We start from the raw sequence: 22919 nt of genomic DNA on the forward strand, positions 1-22919 counted from the left end.
AAAATTAAGTAAAACTATAATAAATAATTTAAGAGCCTATTTGCAACTCAGTAATTGGATCCCTTTTCATCTCTTTGCCTTCATTCTGGATTTAGCATTTGCTTATCCTAAAGTTTGTATGAGGATATTTTATTAGTTTCTTTGTTCCTGTAAGAGGACTAGCATATTATATCAACTATGGAAAATTTTCCAACTTTACTGTGTGGAATGTTAGTCATATATATATTTCATAAAATTTCATTAATTAATGTATTATTAAGATTTCATTTATTTATTTATTTGAGAGCGTGACAGCATGTGTGTGAACTGGGGAGGGCCAAACAGAGAGGGAGAGCATCTCAAACAAATTCAGTGCGGAGCCCTATACAGGGCTTGATCTCATGACCCTGAGATCATAACGTGAACCCAAATCAAGAGTTAGATGCTTAACTGAGCCACCCAGGTGCCCCTATTCATCTTATAGTTTTAAGCAAAAAAAGCAGGATACGGAATCATGTGTATTTTATAATCTAATTTTTCAAAGAGAAGAGAAAAATTTATGTAGAAAGAAAAAGGAAAGGAAGGATATTCACTCATGCTAATAGAGATTATGTACCAGATAAAGTTAAGCACTTGATTAAGAAGGTTGGTGGTATCATGACTTTTGTGTCAGAGATCTCACAGTCCTGTTGTAGAAACAATTGTATTGACAAATAATTACATTAACATGTTTGAAATACTACGTTGTAAGTTTGTTCTGAGTGCAAAGAGGAGGCGTTGATCACTTTTGCATGTGAGAGTAGCAAAGGACACCATTGAATTGGATGTCATCTGCACTATTAGAATAATAACTGGAAATGTTTTTTTTTTAATTCCCTGTCTCTCTGTCCAAATTACCCTGCATATTACTGTTAGAATTGTTTTCAGTCATCTTAAATTGTAGCACTTATATCACCTACCAATTCAAAACCTTCTGTGAGCACACTGCCTGCCAATTTAAAATCAGATTCCCGGGGGCACCTGGGTGGCTCAGTGGTTGAGTGTCTGCCTTTGGCTCAGGTCATGATCCCAGGGTCCTGGGATCGAGTCCTGCATCAGGCTCCCCGCAGGAAGCCTGCTTCTCCCACTGCCTGTGTGTCTGCCTTTCTCTGTGTCTCTCATGAATAAATAAATAAAATCTTAAAAAACAAAACAAAACAGATTCCCTTAGGTGAGCAACTTGTTAGACAAGTTGCAATGGGTCCTTTAAGACTTTTGTAATCTCAACTCCCAGATACTGGGCTAATTTGTTTTCTTAACACAAATTTCCACGTTTTTCCATCTCCATGTTTTTGCTTACATTACCTTTTTCTGTCCTGTGTCATTGCTACTTTAAAAAAAAAATTTTTTTTTTAATTTAAAAAAAAATTTTTTTGTCATTGCTACTCTTAAGTTTTCCAGGAAATTGCCTCTGATGGGAAATGAAGTTGAATGTGTTATCTCTATAATGTTTGAAGGGCAGAGTTTTAACTGGGTCCATACAAGAATCACAGATGTTTGATGTTGCTTCATTTGCCCTTAAAATCCATGATATTTTGGTTTCTATTCTATAATATATTTACATTTTTAAAATGTGCAACTAATGTTTTACATTAACCAACTTTTTCCCCTCTGAAATTGATTAGTAAAATCAGGAGTCCAACAAAATATGCAAAGAGAACTAATATTTAATCTGAAATTCTGAATACTCCCTGTTACATCACCATGTAACTTCTAATGTTGCCTCTTTTTTAATTTAAAGGATAGTTCTATACGGTCATGTGTGTCTCCTCAAGTCTTATTTATCTTGTACTTTTAAGAAACCTTACATGATGTTTCCTTATGCCACTTTAACAGTAATTTCTTTCTTTGTCCCCAACTGTATATTTTCTTCTTCTGCTATGCCACTTATCATAGCATTTTTAAAATTATAGTTGTTATTCATTTGTGTCTTTTCCATGTGGTAAAATGCATATATTTTGGTGGCTGATATCTCATAGTATTAATTTTGCATCCTCCATCTCTAGTCTCCCTAGGCACTCCAAAGATGGGTGTTAAATTAACATCTATAATAGCTTTAAATCTATGTCAAGATTACCTATTTCTCTTTCTTTAGCTATGACTGTTCTCAAGTACTTGACTTCTGTATTTTTATTTGCTTACTGTACATTTCTGTAAATACACTCTTTTACCTGGTTACTGCACTGTGCTACATGTTGCTTTTGTGCAAACCTAACCCACTTAGCTACCCACCACCTCATACACATAGATACATATATTTGTTGAGGTAAAATCCCTATGTATTCCTGCTATATTATCTGGTTTCTTATCAGAAATGTAAAGGACCCAAACATATCTTTCCTCCTTCCATGTGGCTTCTCTTAGCCTCTGATTTTTTATGTCCCATTTTTCTCATGGACTTCTAGATGTGAGCCAGTTAAGAGAGATCATATGTTTATTATTTTATTTACTTAACACTTTAAACTTACTGTGTACTTAGAATTGTTCTGGTGTGAGGCTTTATACAAGTATAAACTCATTTAGTCCTTAATAACCATTCTGTGAGGTAGGTCCTATTGCAGCCTCATGACATAGGTAAAGAAACTGAGTCATGGGGAAATGGAGTTAACTTTCCCAAAGTCACACAAATAGCAAGTGGCAACATCTTTTACAGTTAGAGTTTTTGTTTTCCTTAGTACTTATTCATACTTTTATATAATGTTAAGTTCCTAAGAAAGGCATTGCAATAAAATAAGTCCTCCTAAGGAGGCATTTCTCATGTTTTGGAAGCATTAAAAATATTCTTTAATATAATAAAATAGTTTTTTTTAATAAAATAGTTTTAAAGCAAAGAATGGGGTGTTCATTTCATCTCTCATTTTTCTCAACAATGTACTAACCTGTGAGTGAGTTCCTAGTATAGACTTAAAGCGTGCAGAGCTCCATCTATCATCCACCAACCAGAGTACATCAGAATGAAATTGCCTTACCAGATAAAGAGTTATGTAAAGGCTACATATCTTAGGTGTTTCATTTTCAAGAGTGATCACTTCTGTTCCTGGGATCCTCTGGATCCTGGCAGCGGACTTGAGATAGGCTATCACTTCCTTCAGGAGTTCTTAAAGTGCCCGTGTTGGTATATTACAAATTATTTTGGTTGGATTTTTAGTGTGTTGCTTATCTGGAAATTCTCATATTCATATATCAAAATATGTTTTTACAGTTACATAAAGTTATCTTTAGCTAGTCTTCATGAAAATCCATTATATATTGTATTGAATATATTTTAGAGAACATAGAAACATAAATGTTTGTACTTATTTTTTTTTTGTATAATACTTACATTACTTCTTTACCTTTTTTTCCTCCAGGTTTTTTTTTTTTTTTTTTTTAAGATGTTAGGCAATATGCACATCTGGGATAACTGTCAGTATATGCACGGTCATGGGGTTAGCCACCCTAATACATGAGTAAATAAGTTAATTCCAAGTCCAGATTAACAGAATTTACCAGAATCTTTATTTAAAAAAATATGTTGAATCAAAAATTGTGGATTCATTTACATATTCCTTGTTTTATTTTATTATACTTAATGTTCCTTGTAATCTGAGATATTTTATTTCATGCCCATAGGCTCCACTGGACCATACCAGTGACAAGTCTCTTCTTGATGCTAATTTTGAGCCAGGAAAGAAGAACTTTCTGCATTTGACAGATAAAGATGGTGAACAGCCTCAAATACTGCTGGTAAACTTTTTTTTTTTTAATATCTTTTTTTTTTTTTTTATTGGTGTTCAGTTTACCAACATACAGAATAACCCCCAGTGCCCGTCACCCAATCACTCCCACCCCCCGCCCTCCTCCCCTTCTACCACCCCTAGTTCGTTTCCCAGAGTTAGCAGTCTTTACGTTATGTCTCCCTTTCTGATATTTCCCACACATTTCTTCTCCCTTCCCTTATATTCCCTTCCACTATTATTAATATTCCCCACATGAATGAGAACATATAATGTTTGTCCTTCTCCGACTGACTTACTTCACTCAGCATAATACCCTCCAGTGGTAAACTTTTTAGAAGCCTTGTATTCATAATTTTTCTGTACTGTCACTATTGGGAAGAAATATTCCAAAGGAAGGAGAGAGATAATTTGTAATTTATGTATAATAAATTATTTTTCTGTTTTATGTTGGCTTACTGTAAGTGTATATGTTAACATGGCAACAGTGGGCATCTAGAGCACTGTTGCTTGTGTTTGTAGCATGGTCTGTTGCTGCCCTGGAAACAGGGGTTGCTGTTTTCAAGACTACCACCACAACAGGTATGGGGTAGATCCAGAATAAGTGAAAACACTGCAGAGAGTTCCTATTATGTGTCAGTGGTTTCTCCTTTGGTTAAGCGTTTGCTTGGTTGCTGTAAGTCCTTGGCAGTTATGCCTGGATTTTTCTGTATTTTAGGGTAGGGACAGACCCCAAGAATTCTCCACTCTGATAATTTTGCTCCTATTCTCACCCGCCTTTCTGGAAAAATTACTTTTTCAAGTTACGTGCTTTTTATTTCTAATCTTTTAGTATTTTGCCTCAGTTCATATTTCTGTAGGCTTTCCGATATGGTCCAGTGGCCCTAGAGCTCATCTAATCCAGTAACTCCCAATTTGAGGGTTACTCCTAAAAAAGATTGAGAAAACTTGGTCTGATTTACCTTGCTATTTTACAGGCTGAGGAAACTAAGGCTCACAGACTTTATCGACTTTTTCAGAACCCTCCTCTTCAATGAAACTTCACTCAGGAAAAGTTCTTCTATTTGATGCTTTTCATGTAGAAGTCTGTTGTGAATTAGAATACTTGTCTGGTCAGTAGACAATAATTAAATACAGAGCATCCATACTGAAGCAATACTAGAATATGCTCTATCTCATCACTTATTTTTAGGACATCGTGAGAAGATTTTGATTAATCTGAATGACATTGAAATATAAATTACCTATTTTGGGAACTCTAAATCCACAGTTTGGGAATTTTTAAAAATGCACAGTAATTACTCTTCAGCTGTGTCTTAATTATTTATGCTGATTTTATATCCCTGAATCCATTTTAACATCTTCGTTAATAGGAAGTTTTATTGGAGACAATAGGAAATGATCCATTTTATCCAAAACTTTTTAAGTATGGCCTACCTGCTAAGTCTACTTGGCAAGGATGTTATAAAAATAAATGACAGACCATGTCATCAAAGAGTTCACAATGGAACTTTCTCCTTCTCTCCTATAAACAAAATTTGAAAGAGAGTTAAGGGAAATTGCAAAAGTAAGAACTTTGAAAAGAGACATGAGCACCTCTCCACAGTGTTTTACATTGGGCATCTATCGAGCCTTCCTATGGGAAATGGTGAGAGTATGCATGCCTTTGAATATTGTGGTGGTAATAGTAATGCCTTGTGTTTTTTTCATTGCCTCAGCAATTAGTATGTGTTTTTTTTTTTTTTCCCATTGTTTCAGCAACATATGCCATTCAGTAAATATTGGTTATGCTGCATTTTAGGAGGATTCCAGTGCTGGAGATGATAATGTCCATGACCGATTTATAGGTCCACTTCCAAGAGAAGGTTCTGTGGGCTCTACCAGTGATTATGTCAGCCAAAACTACTCCTATTCATCTATTTTGAATAAATCAGAAACTGGTAAGATTTATTACTATTTTTGTGGTCTTTTCACAAAATCATGGTGTGTTAGACTCAGTAATCGGAGAGCTCTCAAGCCTAATCCTCTCATTTTATGGATTAGAAAATTGAGACCCAAAGCAAGATCACTAGTTAACAGAAATAGAACAATAATGTGGCTTCTCTTTCCCTCAACTCGTTGTTTCCCTTACTATATTGTTACTGCCACTATTTAGTAATAAAGTAAAAAAATATTGAATACTGTATTTTGAGGGAAGACTTTTCTTTTTGTTAGTTTTCTATTTTGAATCTAATCTTAAGGTGACTTTCTTTGGAAGGAGTTTCTATTATATCTTCATGGATTAGGATAGACTCTGGGGGGATACTTCCATTTTGAAGCAGATGGGCCAAGCTTATTAGACCTACTGTGTCATATTTTAGTTTAATCATGTGTTTGAAACTAATTGGGTAATTTTAAAATTCCTGTCAACTTTTTTTCTGAGCATTATTAAACTTAGAATTTTGATTTTTTTTCAATTTATTGAGCACTAAAATTGCTTTATGTAAGAATTTATCCCTTTATCTGTAAGGTTGATTAATTGCCTTACATATAGTCTGAGTACTTCTACATAACATTTGATCTCACAGCAAACCTTTGCAGTAGATACTATTATTCATGTTAAAAGAAGTGGAACCTGGGTTCTGAGAAGCCTTCGATTGCACAGCTGGTACTGCTAGGTATGACTGCAGAATCTCTAAGTACTTCAGAAACAGAGATGGTTTTAAGTACTATATGCAAGTATCTAGTATGAAAATAAAACTATAGCATAACATTGCAAATGTTGTCCTAATGTGATCTGTAATTTTCTAGTTAATATATTTTGTAATTAAAATGTAGAATAATGTCCTCATAGCTGATCATTTGTACAGGCTTACTGGCGTATTTGTTCTGAAAATACCAGTAAAAGCTGGTCATGTTTGGTATTTAGAATCATTTGTATCAGTAGAACATTCTATAGTTAAGTACCAGGAATAAAAGAGGGTACAAAATTATTTTCTGTTTCAGATAATAGGAGATAATAAAGCTGTTCATTGTTACACTATCTGTCTAGAATAGTGATTCTCAAATTTTTGTTTCTTTAAAAGTCATTTGGGGACACTTGTCAAAAGTGGGTTCCAAGGCATTACTTCTCAAAATTTCTGGTTAGATAAATTCCATTTTGTTTTAAATAAGCACCCTAGGTTATTCTGAGATAGTTGGAATACTTTGAGAAAGTTCCAGATTTAACAAATCAGGATTCTTGAACTATTTGCTTTGTATTCTGACAACCAATTCAGTCCTTTATGTAGGAGTATTTACAGAACTCCTACTTTGTGCTGTATGCTCTATGGCTCTATGATGCCTATAAATTCCTAGAGACTGACTCATACTTTAAAAAAAGTTCTTTCTCTGATTATACAAATGTAATACATGCTCATTGTCATACTTTAAAATGAAGAAAGTGAAAATCACTATACTACTAGCAGAAACTACTTAGTGATTTTGCTTATTTCTATTTTATCTTTCCTCTCCATATGTGTGCTTTTAAGAAAATGGGGTATCATATGTTATGAGCATTTTTTACTGTGTATTTTTCTTTAATTCTCTATGATAAACATTTTCAATGCTATTATATAGTATTTTAATATAGGATTTTGAATGACTGAAAAACAGTATTTCATTGAATGATTTAGATATTTAAGCAAATTATTACTGATGTTATAATGACATTTAAAAAAAAAAGATTTTATTTATTCATTCATTCATGAGAGACACAGAGGCAGAGACACAGGCAGAGGGAGAAGCAGGCTCTGTGCAGGGAGCCCGATGCAGGACTCGATCCTGGGACTCCAGGATCATGCCCTGGGCTGAAGGCAGGTACTCAACTGCTTAGCCACCCACCATCATAGTCCCTATGATGAACATTCTTGTACATAGGTTTTTATTTTTATTTCTGATTATTTCCTTATTTTTATTTCTGATTCTTTCTGTTCATTGAATTACTGTTGAAGTTTATTTAAAAAAAATTTAGAGGCCTTTGTTCTAAATTGTCACGTAATAATAGCCTTCATTCCCAATTATATTTCTCATGCACCTCTACTCCACTCCTTTTTCCTACCTGTATATTTTTCCTCCAGTTTTCTAGGGGTCCTGCCTTTCTGAACTAAAATAGTTTATAAGTATCCAAAGTAGTTGTGTTTCAAACATAATGTTGTTAGTGACTATTGAATTTGCATTTTCCTTAAATTATTGTAAATCTTGGCACGGTGTACAAAGTATTTTTATTGGAAAATGCCATCATGATTTTGACCCAGGGCTCCAGGAACACATTTCTCCTAATGCAAGAGGTTTAGGGATTTGATATATTCTTTTCTGTCTCCCTTGCCTACCAACCCCCTCGGGGTAGCTAGCCACTGTTGATAGGAGGTACTATGAGCCGGCCAGGGTGGGGTATTGTGTATATGAATACTAAGGGATAAGGAGCAGATTGAAGGCTAATATGGACTTGAGGTGATCCATTATCTGAATCTATGATAACTGTCCTTGGCCAGTTTCTTTAACAATTCTTTTATTTTATCAGCTCTAGGAGTTGGCCTGTTGCATTCTATATTCTTCATTTGGACCGTTTGATGGCTACTTCATTACCTGCTGGTTCTGTTCAGGATTTCTTTCCACATGTGCCCCTCACAGAATCACCTTCTTTTCCCTTAGTGGCTCACATTTACAGTATTGATTCATAGCTGTTTAAGTTATAGGACCCTTTTTATCTTTAAGATTTTATTCATGAGAGACAGAGAAAGACAGAGACACAGGCAGAGGGAGAAGCACGCTCCCTGCATGGAGCCCAATTCAAGACCCCAGGATCATGACCTGAGCCAAAGGCAGACACTCAACCACTGAGCCACCCAGGTGTCCATACAGGACCCATTTGATAACAATTGTCATTTGAAGTTTTTTGATGTGGGGATCCCTGGGTGGCGCAGTGGTTTGGCGCCTGCCTTTGGCCCAGGGCGTGATCCTGAAGACCCGGGATCGAATCCCACGTCGGGCTCCCGGTGCATGGAGCCTGCTTCTCCCTCTGCCTGTGTCTCTGCCTCTTTCTCTCTCTCTCTCTGTGACTATTATAAATAAATAAAAATTAAAAAAAAAAAAAAAAGAAGTTTTTTGATGTGGACAAGGCTTAATGACAAAAGATTTCTATTCAGTAGCGCTTTTATGAATATTACTGAAATCTTCATAGTTTTGCAAATAGTACCTTTACATGAGACACTGTTCATTCTCTGCAAATATGGTGCGAAATCAAGTACAAATGACTATATGTTTTTCTATATGATTTTTATTGCTAATGAGAAAATAAAGAACATTGGTAATAATTAAGTACTGCCACTCCCTCCGCTTAAACTCTCTTTTCCTATCATCTTTTTTTTAAGCCCGGGGAAGGGAAACAAGTCACCCATAAATGATACATAATTGGTATATGGGTACACAAAGGACAATAATAGTATTCATCCTGACTGTTGAGTGATTACGGGAGGGAGATGGAGAAAAAGGGAAATTCCAGGCAGTCTTAGCCAACAAGACGTAGACCAGCCTTGTCTCCTGGCCAAAGCACTGTTGTTTGTGTCAAAGAATCTTTTTATATGAACTAAGAATGAAATAATACTTCATTATTAATAATCAGGGCAGATATCATACAAATTTGTGTTTCATATGCACTTTCCCCTTAAGTGCACCTGCTGCTATGCTAAGTAGTAGGATAGAGAGATTAATAAGATTTGATCCCTCCACTCACAGTCAGATAGGGAAGACATATAAGTAAATAGGTCATTACAGAATAGTGAACTGAAGGCTCCAATATAGGTTAAAGACAGAGTGCTATGAAAACAACTCAGATCGGGGATGGTTAGGAATTGAAGCAACTTAAAATTCTAAACGATGTACAGTAGAATGCACACACACACACACACACAGTAGTTTTTTTCCCCCTTTTTTTGAGAGGGGGGTGGGGAAGAGAGACTCTTAAGCAGCTTCATGCCTGGCATGAAGCCTGATACAGGGCTCCATCTCACAATCCTGATATCATGCATGAACTGAGCCAAAAATCAAAAGTTGGACATTTAACCTATTGAGCCACCCAGGCACCTCTATAAACACAGTATTCTTAAATATGAAAGGCATTAGAAATAAAAACTTTTTTTTTAATTTATTTTTTATTGGTGTTCAATTTACTAACATACAGAATAACCCCCAGTGCCCGTCACCCATTCACTCCCACCCCTAGAAATAAAAACTTGAACCTTAGTCCAAAATGAAAACTGAGCAGCTACTTGATCTCTTCTTAGAACCATACAGATAACATGAAATCTGTTCTTCTTTTCCGCAACTGACCAAGTTTTAGCATGCATATTTGTCCTTTCATCACTTTTGGCAATATAGTTATCTACAGAGCCTAGCTTTTCTCAAGACATTATAGTTGGGAAATTGAAAAAGTATTTTGAAAAACTTCAGTGAACACCTTCAGCATCTGCTGAGAAGAGATTTGATTGATTGATTTGAAATACCCAAGTCATTCAGTATTAGCTGGGAGTAAATAAGTTTAATTATTAAGCAAAGTGTTTACCACATTTTGCTCACTTAATGAGGTATAACTAAAATGATGGGACTGATATTTTTTTGGTGTATATGTATCTCATAAACTGGGCCTAAAGTCTACTTCAAAGGAGAAATTTCAAAAATGTTCTCAACAATGGTAGCCATATCCAAACAAATATATAAGCCTAAGTAATTTTAAACATTCACTTGAACTTTAAGTTGCTATGAGCTTCTCCCTTTTTCTCCCTCTTCCCTTCCCCATTCCCTCTCTCTATTCTTGCCTATTTCTAACTTCTTACTTTGTAGTCACTCTTTGCATAGTGTGCTGATGTAAACAATCTCATACTTCATGTGCTTGTTAAAATAGAGGAAGTCATTCTAAGTTATATGTAAAATGAATTTATCTCCTATGTTATTAATTCTTGGCATAAATTGGTTTATAAGGCCTGATAGCATGCATACCTGGTTCAGTTCAGTCTTCCTGTTTCAGATGTGTGATAGTTAAAGTAAATGTTTATACTTTTCCACTTTAATCAACAAGTTATCAATTTGGGGAACAAAGATTATTTTTATATCAAGTAAACATATTGAAGTACTCCTCTTTAAATTTTATTAAATGCTGCATAATATCCTTGTATATCTCTGGACATTTAACAAGATATCCTCACTTTTTCTGAGAAACAAGATTTACATAGTACAGCATTTTAGAAAAAGGGGTCTTTCTTAGGTATTGTTGAAAAAATTTAAAGTAATTTCCAACTGAGTAACCTTAACCTCTCAATTTTTACTGTTCATTAAATTCTTATTTTTTTAAATGTAAATGCTGATTTATATATACTTGTGTTTTCTTTTTAAAGGATATGTGGGATTAGTAAACCAAGCAATGACTTGCTATTTGAATAGCCTTTTGCAGACACTTTTTATGACTCCAGAATTTAGGAATGCATTGTATAAGTGAGTATTCAAAGAAAAATTTTATAAATAAAACCGATATAAGAATGAAAGTACAGGTTTTAACTGATAAAATCTAATTTACTTTCTTATACTTATTTGTAAAGTTTGGGGCATTTCTCACTTGTAAAACACATCTTGAATACTATATAAGAAAAAGATCTTATGAGAGATTGACATATAAAATATTTGTGGAGAGAGAAAACCGTCCATGTGTAGACCAGAAAAGGATAAAATTAATAAGATTTACATTTGGGATAAATTACCATATTAAAGCTTCCCTCACTTACATCTTTAATGTCTTTATAAAGAAATTTTATAGGGGCTTTTAGGCTTTTTGTGATAATCTAGATATTTAAACCATATTCTTCTTTCCTTACACTTCTCAATTTAAGACACAGTTATCTTTTTAAACCTGCAGACTTTGTTTCTAATTAAAATATAATTTAGAGCTGTCCTTTGAGGGTTGTGTGTGTGTGTGTGTGTGGTGTAAAAGCCAGTATTGTATACTTCAGGTACTTTAAAATGCTCTATGAAGGAAATCCTTTTTTTTTCTATGAAGGAAATCCTACTTAAATAAACCGTAAAAGACAATTATTTTTATGAGTATCTTATTATAATACGTTTAATATATCTTGTGTATTTTCTTTAAGGTATGCATACTTATTTTTCAAGACATTTTAAAGTACAGATTAACTAATTTTACCCTTGTGTTATTTTGAATAAGATCCTTGAATATATATTTAAAGTATTTTTGGAACTTTTAATATTGATTGTGTTGCTCAGACAACATTATATTATCATTCCATTCATGTGGAAGGTCATCATCTGAATTTACTTTTGAACATAGACCTTGTAATGAATCCCTCTGTACCCATCACCTAGCTTTGTATATTATCAACTCGTGATCAGTCTTTTTTATTTAATATCCTCTATTCTGATTATTTGGAAGCACACTCCTGTTGTATCATCCACCTGTAAATATATCTCAGGTTATTGCTAATAAGGTTTCCTTGATTGCCTCATAATTTTTACAATCTGTTCAAATTAGGATCCAAACGAGAGCCATACAGTCAACTGACTGTTAAGAGTCTTAGTCTATTTAATTTATTTTTTAATCCCCTTCCATCTTTTTTTCCTCCTTACAGTTTATTCCTTGAAAATAAATATATTGAAAACTGGTATCATTTATCCTGTAGTTTTCCACAGTTTGGATTTTGATAGTTGAATGCAATCGTGTCATTTAATATTGTTCTGTTCTCTGTATTTTTATGAATTAATAATTAGAAAAAGAGACTTGATCAGATTCAGGTTTTATGATTATTTTTAGATGAGCTTTGCCTTTCATTCATGTTGCCTTCTTATGCTTTTTCTTGTTAAAGTCTAAATTTCTTCTGTATTTATGAATTAGGGAAAGGCTGCTATTTCATTAGATAATAATAGCTTCAGTTAATAGCCAAATTCTGAATACCCCCAGAGTCAAGGTCTTACATTATTATCACGTTAATATTAATGATAGCTTTAAAGAATAAAAATGTTTTATAAATAATATTCAAATATTTTATTTCAATAGGTGGGAATTTGAAGAATCTGAAGAAGATCCAGTGACAAGTATCCCATACCAACTTCAAAGGCTTTTTGTTTTGTTACAAACCAGCAAAAAGAGAGCTATTGAAACCACAGATGTTACGAGGAGCTTTGGATGGGATAGTAGTGAGGGTACTAATTTCTCTTGTAATGATAAGTGTTTCTAATATTCAAAGGAATTCTGGGAGACAATATTATAAACAAGATATATTAATAACTTAGTTAACTTTACTATAGACCTCATTGCCTTTTGTTGGAATTTAAAAATAGCTTATTTTTAAAATTTAAGAACTAGGGGTAAAGTTTTGATCAATTAAAATTTTCTTGTGAAGAAAGTTTAGTTAAACTCTTAATTTTATGTACGTAAACTAAAATTTTTAGTTTGTTGTCCTAGATTTTTCTTAATATCTTTCTTAACTCTCAGTGAAAAGTAACAAAAATAGCAAATATTATAGCATTGTGAAGCATATGTTACTTTCCCATGTTTTTGACAATTTGCTTTTAAACAAACTAATGTTTAATTACACTAAATTTATTGCTGTTTTTAATTAAATTTTATCTTAAAATAGCTTGGCAGCAGCATGATGTACAAGAACTGTGCAGAGTCATGTTTGATGCTTTGGAACAGAAATGGAAACAAACAGAACAGGTAATTCATCTCAGGTTGAAGGGAATGTTTTCTAATAAATTATTCATAAGTGACTTTTGTTCTATTGTAACATTTTTAAAACTTTGGCATTAGTCCAGTATCAAATGGGGAATTGAAAGTACTAGGTTCTCACTTAGCCATTAACTGAGTCCTACAGATCCTCATTAAACCACCCTAGACCTCATTTCCTCATCTTTAAAATAAGGAAGTTGGTTTCTATGATCTAGGTGGTGTCTTTTTAACTGAAAACTATATAATTCACATATAAATATATACATACATGTGTGTGTTTGGTTTTGGGGGATTTTTGAACAATATATTCAGATATTTACCAAGTAAATTATATGTATTGTTATCTATAGCAGGTTAAGTATAGTTGAATATTACCTTCATTTTGACCAAGGAGATACTCTTTTGACTTCTAAGATTCCTGTTAATCTGACTCTTTTGCCAGTAGAAAAAGAACAGGTTAGAAATGGGGAGAGCATTAGATACACCATTGTGGGATGAAGAGAAGGCTGAACTGGGTGGGATTCAGAACTCAGGAAAGAGGAGGTTTTATACTGGCTCTAATTATGGGGGTTGGGGTATCATAGGGATAAAAAGGGAGGAATCTGTAAGATAGGCTGGAAGGTCAGCTGTCTGGTTATAATTATGATGATGGCTGGGGCCAGAGTTTTCGAACTGTAGGTTGTGATCCATTTGTGGGTTATAAAATCAATTTAATGAATCTACATCAGCACTTAAAAAATGGAATAGTATAGAAAAGTATAAGAGTATCACAAAAGTAAGGGTACTATTGTGCAAATTTTGTTAAGTTAGATGTACTAGGTTGTGATATAACATTATTTTCTTACTGTGGGTTATCAAAACTTCGAAAAACACTGATTTGAACCACTTAGAAATGCCCTCCCAGATGCAGAAGATATAATCAAATATGACTGAGGCAGATGAATGAAGAAAGCTTCATTAAATAAATGACATAGTATAGATGATGATGATGGGTTATAAGCCCTAGACATTTGAAGAGATATACATTTATGAAAGAGGTAAATTGTAATATACTTTCCTTTTCCATTCTTACTTAAGAGATATTAAATAAAAATTAAGTTTACTTAGTGATCTAGTTTCTTTACCTAGTCCTATTGCATTTTAGTAAATTTATGTATATAGTAGGGGCTATTTCTTCTTCATAGGTCTGAAGTTACTCTTGTCCTTATATCCCTTTTTGTTTTTTTTTTTGTTTTGTTTTGGTTTTTTTTAATTTTTATTTTATTTATTTATGATAGTCACACAGAGAGAGAGAGAGAGGCAGAGACACAGGCAGAGGGAGAAGCAGGCTCCATGTACCGGGAGCCCGATGTGGGATTCGATCCTGGGTCTCCAGGATCGCGCCCTGGGCCAAAGGCAGGCGCCAAACCACTGCGCCACCCAGGGATCCCCTTATATCCCTTTTTGGGACAAGAATTTTGAGGCAAGACATTCACTTGGAGGCTCCTTACTAATGGAGTTACCTGCCTTTTTTGGGACAGAAGGCCCAGTTGGCTAAGTTTGGGGACTTAGAGATTCATTCACGCTTTTATTTTTTTTTTCCACTATTCACATTTAAAAAAAATTAAATTCAATTTGCCAACATATGGTTTAATATCCAGTGCTCATCACTTCATGTACCCTCCTTAATGCTTGTCACCCAGTTACCCCATCCCCCTACTGACCTTCCCTTCCGCAACCCTTTGTTTCCCAGAATCAGGAGTCTCTTGCAATTTGTTTTCCTTTCTAATTTTTACCCACTCAGTTTCCTCACCTTCCCTTATGGTCCCTTTCACTATTTCTTATATTCCACATATGAGTGAAACCATATAATTGTCTTTCTCCACTTGACTTATTTCACTCAGCATAATACCCTCTAGTTCCATCCACATGAATGCAATCACATCTTCTTTATCCATTTATCTGTCAAAGGACATTTCAGCTTCTTCCACAGTTTGGCTGTGGTGAGCATTGCTGTTGTGAACATTGGGGTGCAGGTGTCCATTGTTTCACTACATCTGTATCTTTGGGGTAGATAGCCATTACTGGGTCATAGAGTAGTTCTATTTTTAACTTCTTGAGGAACCTTTTCCAGAGTGGGCTTCAGCAGCTTGCGTTCCCACCAATAATGCAAGAGGATTTCCCTTTCTCCGCATCCTCACCAACATTTTTTGTTTCCTGTCATTAATTTAGGCACTCTCACTGGTGTAAAGTGGTATCTCATTGTGATTTTGATTTATAGTTCCCTGATGGCAAGTGATGTGGGGCTTTTTTCCATGTTTTTGTTGGCCATGTGTAGGCCTTCTTTGGAAAAGTGTCTGTTCGTGACTTATGCCCATTTCTTGATTGGATTCTTTGTTTTTTGAGTGTTGAGTTTGATAAGTTCTCTACAGTTTTTGGATACTAGCCCTTTATCTGATATGTCATTTGCAGATATATTCTCCCATTCTTTTGGTTGTCTTTTGGTTTCATTGACCATTTCCTTTGCTGTGCAGAAGTTTTTTATGTTGATGAAGTCCCAGTAGTTCATTTTTGCTTTTTTTTCGCTTGCCTGTAGAGTTGTGTCTTGCAAGAAGTTGCTGTGGCTGAGGTCAAAAAGGTTGCTGCCTGTGTTCTCCTCTAGGATTTTGGTGGATTCCTGTCTCTCATTTACATCTTTCATCCGTTTTGAGTTTATCTTTGTGTATGGTATAAGAGAATGGTCCAGTTTCATCCTTCTACATGTGACTGTCCAGTTTTCCCAGCACCATTTATTGAAGAGACTGGATATTCTTTCCTGCTGTGTCCATAGAGTTGAGGGTTCTTTCTGGGTTCTCTATTCTGTTCCATTGTCCTATGTATCTGTTCATTGACCTATGTGACCTATGTGACAATATGACAATAGAGTTGAGGGTTCTTTCTGGGTTCTCTATTCTGTTCCATTGACCTATGTATCTGTTCATTGACGTATGTAACAATATGCTGGTTCTATATTGTCTTGATCACAGTTTTGTAATTCAGCTTGAATTCAGGCATTGTGATACCCCCAGCTTTGGTTTTCTTTTTCAACATTCCTCTGGCTATTTGGGGTCTATTCTGGTTCCATACAGATCTTAGGATTATTTGTTCCAACTGTGTGAAGAAAGTCCTTGGTATTTTGATAGGGATTGCACTGAATGTAAATTGCTCTGGGTAGCATTGACATTTTCAAAATATTTATTCTTCCAGTGTTTCCCATCTCTTTGTGTCTTCCTCAATTTCTTTCCCAAGTGTTCTGTAGTTTTTAGAGTACAGATCCTTTACCTCTTTGGTTAGGTTTATTCCTAGGTATCTTATGGTTTTTGGTGCGATTGTGAATGGGGATTGACTCCTTAATTTCTCTTTCTTCAGTCCCATTGTTAGTGTATAGAAATGCAACTGACTTCTGTGCATGGATTTTGTTTTCTGCCAGATTGCTGAATTGCTATATGAGTTCTAGCAATTTTGAGGTGGAGACTTTTGGGTTTTCCATATACAGTATCATGTCATCTGTGAAGAGTTAGAATTTGACTTCTTTGCTAATTTGAATGCCCTTTATTTATTTTTGTTGTCTGATTGCTGAGGCTAGGACTTTTAGTACTATGTTGAACAGCAGTTGTGAGAATGGGCATCTCTATCATGTTCCTGACCTTAGAGGAAAGGCTCTCAGTTTTTCCCATTGAGAATGGTACTTGCTGTGGGCTTTTTGTAGATGGCTTTTGTAATATTGAGATATGTTCCCTCTATCCCTACGCTTTGAAGAGTTTTAAGAAAGGATGCTGTATTTTGTGAAATGCTTTTTCTGCATTAGTTGAGAGGATCATATGGTTCTTGTCTTTTCTTTTATTAATGTGACCTATCACTTTGATTTATGAATGTTGAACCACCCTTGCATCCCAGAAAGAAATCCCACTTGGTCATGGTGAATAATCGTTCTAATATACTGTTGGATCCTATTAGCTAGTATCTTGGTGAGTATTTTCACATCTATGAATTCTTCATAGAACCAGCTCCAAGGGCAGCCCTGGTGGCTCAGTGATTTAGTGCCACCTTCAGCTCAGGGCGTGATCCTGGAGACCTGGGATAGAGTCCCACATCAGGCAGGGCTTTTCCCTCAGCCCGTGTCTCTGCCTGCCTCTCTCTCTGTCTCTCTCTCTTTCTCTCTCTCTCATGAATAAATAAATAAATACAATCTTAAAAAAAAAAAAAAGAGCCAGCTCCTAGTTTCATTGATCTATCTATTCTGTTCTTCTGGTCTCTATCTTGTTGAGTTCTTCTCTAATCTTTATTATTTTTCTTCCCCTTCTTGGTTTAAGCTTTATTTGCTGTTCTTTTTCCAGCTCCTTTAGGCCTAAGGTTAGCTTGTGTATTTGAGATTTTTCTTTTCTTTTCTTTTCTTTTTTTTTTTTTTTTTTGAGAAAGGCTTATTTTGAAATGTGTTTCCCTCTTAGAACAGCCTTTGCCGTATCCCAAAGATTTTGAACAGATGTGCTTTTATTTTTATTCATTTGCATGAATGTTTTAAATTCTAATTTAATTCTAATTCTAACTTCTTGGTTGACCCATTCATTTTTTAGTAGGATGCTCTTTGACCTCTAAGTGTTTGAGTTCCTTCCAGATTTCTTGGTGTGATTTAGTTTTAGGTTCAAAGCATTGTGGTCTGAAAATATGCAGGGAATAAAGCAAGTTTTTTGGTATTGGTTGATACCTGATTTGTTACCCAGTATGTGGTCTATTCTGGAGAAAGTTCCATGTGCAGTTGAGAAGAATGTGTATTCTGTTGCATTGGGATGGAATGTTCTGTATGTATCCATGAAGTCTATCTGGTCCAGTGTACCATTCAAAGCCTTGTTGATCTTCTGCTTAGAATATCTGTCCTTTGCTGAAAGTGAAGTGTTGAGGTTGCCTATTAATGTATTATTATCCTTGTGTTTCTTTACTTTGGTTATTAATTGGTATAATTGGCTGTTCACACATGAGAGGCATAAATATTAATAATTATTAAGTCTTCTTGTTGGATAGACACTTTATGTATGATAGTGTCCCTCTTCCTCTCTTTCTACAGTCTTTGGTTTAAAATCTAATTATCTGATATGAGTATTACTACCCCACCTTTCTTTTGAGGTCTGTTTGCATGGTAAATAGTTCTCCACCTCCTCATTTTCAGTCTGAAGGTGTCTTAGGTCTAAAATAAATCTCTTGTAAAGACAGCATGTAGATGGGTCTTGCTTTTTTTATCCAGTCTGATACCTTGTGTCTTTTGACTAGAGCATATAGCCTATTTATGTTCAGAGTAATTGAAAGATAGGAATTTAGTGTCATTGTATTAGCTGTACACTCCCTGTTTCTGCAGATTGTCTCTGTTTCTTTGGGCTCCCTCTTCGATTATAGGATCCCCCTTAATATTTCTTGCAGGGCTAGTTTGGTGGTCACATATTCTTTCACTTTGTCTATCCTGGAATCTCTGTATCTCTCCTTCCATTCTGAATGACAGTGTTGCTTGGTAAAGTATTCTTGGCTGTGTATTTTTCTCATTTAGTACCCTGCATATATCATGCCAGCCATTTCTGGCCTTCCACGTCTCTGTGGATAGGTCGCTGTTAATCTAGTACTTCTCCCTCTATATGTTAGGATTCTCTTGTCTGAAGCTGCTTTCAGGATTTCCTCTTTACCTCTGAAAGTTGCAATTTTCACTGTTATAAGTTGCAATTTTCACTATTATATGTCAGGATGTTGATTGGTTTTTGTTGATTTGGGGAGGGGGTCCTCTCTACCTCTTGGGTATGAATGCCTGTTTCCTTCTCCAGATTAGGTAAATTCTCAGTTATGAATTGCTCAAATATACCTTCTGGTCCTCTCTCTCTATGCCCTCTGGAATTCCAATAATACGGATGTTATTTTTCAGACTATCACATTTCTTAGAGCCTCTCCTGTGGGCTCTTGTTTTTCTCTTTTCCTCAGCTTCCTTCCTATCAACTCAGTTTCTGTGTCACTTATTCTCTTTCCTGCCTCATATACCCTAGCTGCTAGAGCATCCAGTTTAGACTGCATCTCCGAGTTTTTTAAATTTCAGCCTGATTAGATCTCATTTCTGCACTAAGAGATTCTCTAGTCTTTCATGCTTTTTTTCAAGTACAACTCGTAACTTTGTAGTTGTAATCCTGAACTATTTCTCTGACATGTAAATCTATATCCGTTAGATCTGTGACAGAGAGTATTACCTGTTGTTCTTTCTTTTGTGGTGAATTCCTTCTTCTAGTCATTTTGTCCAGTGCAGAATGGCCGTACGAGTGAGCAAAGTAAAAAATATCAACCATGACCCAAGCAAAATATACACTAGACAATTCTGAAGAGGTCAGGGACCAGAAAATAAAAGAAAAAAGACCAAGAAAAAGAAAAAAGAGAGAGAAACAATAAGAACAAAAAAGGAAGGGGTAAAATGGAGAGAGAGAGACTATAATCTCACTCAGTGGACCAAAACAGCGAACCACTTGGTTCTGAGTGTATCTTGGTCTGTATGTTAGAAGGCACTTACTTAATTCCAAAATTTTATATATGTATAAATATAAATTTTATATAAATATACATATTATATTTAAATATATATTATATAAATATGTATATTTACAAATATATAAATTATATATAATTTATATAATATATATATATATATATATATGCAAAAGTTCTATAGGGAAACAAGAACAACAAAAGGGTTGGGGGGGGGGGTTGGGAAGAGAATATAATCTCACTGAGTTACCAAAACGGTGACCCATTTGGTTCTGAGTGTATTTTGGTCTGATGTTAGAATGTACTCAATTCCAAAATTATTAAAAAACAAAAGAAAACTTACATATATACAGAAATAAAATTGTATACAGTGAAAGGAAGCTGAGGTTCTGCCCCACTTCATCTCTGAGCACCTTTCAAGCAGGGAAGTCTCTCACAGGAGCAGATTTTTAAAGGTCCCCGTTTTAGCTCTAGGACTGTATCACTTCACTGCAGCTGGCTTACAAAGGCACCCTTTCCCCACCGTTTGTCTTCAGTATAGCACCTCCATTTCTCTTCTCTGCACTCCTACCTTGAAAAAAGTGGTCACTTTTCTATTTGTAGGGTTCCAGCCATTCTTTCTTTACATCTCAGGTTGAATGCATAGGTGTTCAGGATTGTTTGATAGTTATGTAGCTAAATTTGGAGGACCACATGAAACGAGGACCCCTCCTCTTCTGCCATCTTGCCTCCTCTCTCTGGGAGATCCATTCTTTTAAATGAGGATATTTTGATGAAGATGGAGTTTAAGATTTTTTTAAAATTTCTGTATATATATATATATATATTTTTTTTTAATTTGCAGTGTAATGTTTCCCCTTGAAAATGGTTTTATGTATATTACTGAAAGTTAAAAAGTTTCATTTGCATCTTGAGCTAGAAGATAGAACTTTAGAAAATCAGAATATAGTATTGTATGAGAGGTGGTATGCGTATGTAAAGCTGTAAAACTAGCTGGTTATTTGGTTATGTAATTGTCAACATGACTAAAGTGGTAATGTATTCTCATCCTAATGAAAAGATAACATGAAGCTTAATAGTATAATAAATTGGTAACTGACTTCAATAAAATGTGGAGTTTTTAGCGATAAGAGAATTAATCTTGTTAATTTTTATACATTGATTCTTAAATTAATTTTAATCTAATTTTATTGATTTTTAGTTGATTGGTTAAGCTTTCATTTTTTTTTTAAACAGAATTCTAGATAAATCAAGGCCTTCTAAAACTTCAACAGTAAAGAATGAATATCCTTTGAAATTTATTTTTAAAGCAGGAATTATTGTGTCTTTTGTATTTTACAAATTATTTTTAAGGAGCACTTTTTAATCTTCTTATTTTTAGGCTGATCTTATAAATGAACTGTATCAAGGAAAGCTGAAGGACTACGTGAGATGTCTGGAATGTGGTTATGAGGGCTGGAGAATCGACACATATCTTGATATTCCATTGGTCATCCGGCCTTATGGGTCCAGTCAAGCATTTGCTAGTGTGGTGTGTACCTTTCAGCTGACTGCTTGTGTATCCATACACAGAATACATAATAGCACAGTGGTATAATCTGTTGTAAGGTAAGTATCATCCTAGATACACCTTCTTGGGTTGTTAGTAATTCCTGCACTTAAACTGGCAAGATCTAGAAGATTTTTAACCCTTCAGTGAGTCCTAATAGTGCATGTATAAAAGGGAAAGTGAATGCAAATGTACTGCCTCATGGTTTAGTATTTTCTCCTTTCTGATAGATGACTAGGTTATTTCACTTTATTCTTTTTTTAAATCTCTAAATAGTCTGTTTTAGAAATGCTATTTTGTGACCATTTTTGTATTGGAAAGTACTTTTTGTTTTGCGTGCATTGTTAAGATTTTATTTAAGAGAGAGAGTTAGAGCATGACTGGGGGGAGGGGTCAGGAGGAAGGAGAGGCAGAGGAATAGGGAGAAGCAGACTCCCTGCTGATCAGGGAGCCCGATGTGGGTCTTGATCTCAGGGCACAGATAGATCATGACTTGAGCCAAAAAGACAGATGCTTAACCATCTGAGCCACCCAAGTGCCCCTGTTCCATATATTTTTAAAACTGGAAAAAATAACCTCTGGTTTTTATGATAAACAGAGGCCACATTTTTAAAAAGAACATCCTTATTCTAAAATTTAATTTAAAAACCATACATTGTAGGAACACAAGAACTTGAAGAATCTGATATGTTAGTTAATTGATTAATTAAAAATTAGCTTGATTATGTATATACTGAGAATCCAAGTGGGAGATTATGTAAGATTTTCTTGTTCTTCATATTATCCATTTTTAATTGCTTTTTGATAATTTTGTTATTGCATTTTATTGTGTTTACTGATACAAAGGAGAGCCATGGAAAGAGTTGATTTTTAAAATTGGAATATTCAGAAACATTTATTGTGAATCTGTTAGGAGCCAGGGGAAACTTTCAGAGAGCTATATTGTTTTGGGCCTTATTTATGTTATTACCAAGCTTACGGTGGCTTGTAGCTAAAATCAGTGTTTTTAAAGTTACTCCATACTTTATCCTCTAAAATAGTGCTTCAAATATGGTTTGGTCCTCTGGCCTCTAAGACAGTTGGTTCCCTTTGCTTTTTTTCTCCTACTTTCATTTGGCTATCAATAATAAATTATGGAATCACTTAGTTGGAATCCAAGAAGGCTTTTTCTAGATCATATAACACCAAGTCTTCTTTCCTGTACTATGTTTCAGTTTCCTTTATAGATTTGAAAAATTTTGTTAACAGTACCTTTTGTAAACTGCCATCCTAGATGTATGAGCTTGGCCTTGGTTTGAGTGGCTCATTTTGTTTTTCTTTTTTTTTTTTTAACCCTCCCTCCCTCCCTCCCTCCCTCCCT

At 34.8% G+C, this 22919-nt stretch overlaps 1 protein-coding gene across 3 annotated transcripts in view; it reads left to right on the forward strand.

Annotated features, from left to right (window-relative positions):
- The window catches only part of USP47 (ubiquitin specific peptidase 47), a 117839-nt gene that overhangs the window by 44763 nt on the left and 50157 nt on the right, over nucleotides 1–22919 (forward strand). For 2 of the 3 annotated variants that reach the window (XM_038569050.1, XM_038569051.1), the window contains 6 exons: nucleotides 3631–3744; nucleotides 5536–5674; nucleotides 11144–11240; nucleotides 12811–12956; nucleotides 13394–13473; nucleotides 21392–21541. In XM_038569050.1, the coding sequence (XP_038424978.1) occupies nucleotides 3631–3744; nucleotides 5536–5674; nucleotides 11144–11240; nucleotides 12811–12956; nucleotides 13394–13473; nucleotides 21392–21541 (726 nt within the window). The remainder of the gene's footprint in view (nucleotides 1–3630; nucleotides 3745–5535; nucleotides 5675–11143; nucleotides 11241–12810; nucleotides 12957–13393; nucleotides 13474–21391; nucleotides 21542–22919) is intronic. The other variant, XM_038569052.1, reaches the window with a different exon arrangement.

Source organism: Canis lupus, chromosome 21, assembly GCF_011100685.1.
Source record: "Canis lupus familiaris isolate Mischka breed German Shepherd chromosome 21, alternate assembly UU_Cfam_GSD_1.0, whole genome shotgun sequence".
NCBI classification, from domain to species: domain Eukaryota; kingdom Metazoa; phylum Chordata; class Mammalia; order Carnivora; family Canidae; genus Canis; species Canis lupus.